General features: G+C 47.9%; 1 protein-coding gene across 1 annotated transcript in view; it reads left to right on the forward strand.

Moving 5' to 3' along the window:
• Window positions 1–394: 394 nt before the first annotated feature.
• PGS1 (phosphatidylglycerophosphate synthase 1) overlaps window positions 395–1,051 on the forward strand; it is a 36,702-nt gene continuing 36,045 nt past the window's right edge. Inside the window, exons 1-2 of the mRNA XM_011362037.2 lie at window positions 395–421; window positions 567–832. Of these exons, the coding sequence (XP_011360339.2) occupies window positions 395–421; window positions 567–832 (293 nt within the window). The remainder of the gene's footprint in view (window positions 422–566; window positions 833–1,051) is intronic.

Genomic DNA, 1,051 nt, shown 5'->3' on the forward strand with positions numbered 1-1,051 from the left:
GGAAATTTGATGATTCACCACTTCTAACCTGGAAGAGCTGAATCAAATTCCACGTTGTCTTTGTAAAGCTATTTAAACTTAAAGGAAACATTAAAATCAATCCCAAATACTCGCTGATTGTAAACAATTTGGAAATTCTTGAGTAGCACCAAGTAACCAATTTTAACATTTTGGTGTATTTACTTTCAGTCTGTACACACACTCTTTCTTCCCGACTTTTAACAAAATGAGATAAGCTCTAGACTACTCTTTGGTAATTTGGTTCTTCCACTTAATTCACGAAACATTGTTCCAGAACAAGCGAGGACATATTTTTTTTATGGATGCACTGCGACGTCCCATTATTTATTTAACCAACTCTCCCACTGTTGATTGTGTCCACATTTTTGGTATCATGAACAATGCTGAGATGGACATTCCTGTAAGAAACGTGTCATCGGTTTGCTTGGGATAATTTGTTGGAAGCGGAATTCGGAATGTTTTGTATTCAGCGTGTCCGTGTCCTTTTAACCTCAGCCCCAACTCCACCCCTGCCCCCCAAATAAGTAGGAAATGGTAATCTACAGCTTTCCCAGTTTCCGAGTCCCAGCCCACGTGGGTCTGCCAAGGAGCCACATGTTACAGATCAGAGCCACCAGTCCTGCCTCTCCAATACTGCATCGTTTTCCTTCTTAAAATTAGCTGCAAAAAGTGTTCTTGCTGTAGGGAAGAGCTCCTTCGGCTTCTTCGGCCACAGAGACAGCCCGGGTCGATGCAGGAGTCTGCGTTCCCTGCACTTCACGTTGGTCGAGCTGCTCTGTGCCCCAGAGCTGCGGACCCCGGGGCTGACGAGGTGAAAACGGTCTCGCCTGCCCTGTGGGGATTTTTCCGTGCTCAGTGCACCGCAGTGAGTCAGCGATAACCCGGTTTTGCACAAGTCTAATGCACATCTTAGGGGAGATGCCGTGGTCTGTCAGGTCCAGCCCGAACTTGACCGTGGGGTCCGAAAAGTAATGCCCTCCCTCGTCGGTGTGGAGTCGGGGGGACGCGGGCGAGGGGGCGCGGGGAGCAG

Source organism: Pteropus vampyrus, unplaced genomic scaffold (genome assembly GCF_000151845.1).
Source record: "Pteropus vampyrus isolate Shadow unplaced genomic scaffold, Pvam_2.0 Scaffold72, whole genome shotgun sequence".
Taxonomy (NCBI): Eukaryota; Metazoa; Chordata; class Mammalia; order Chiroptera; family Pteropodidae; genus Pteropus; species Pteropus vampyrus.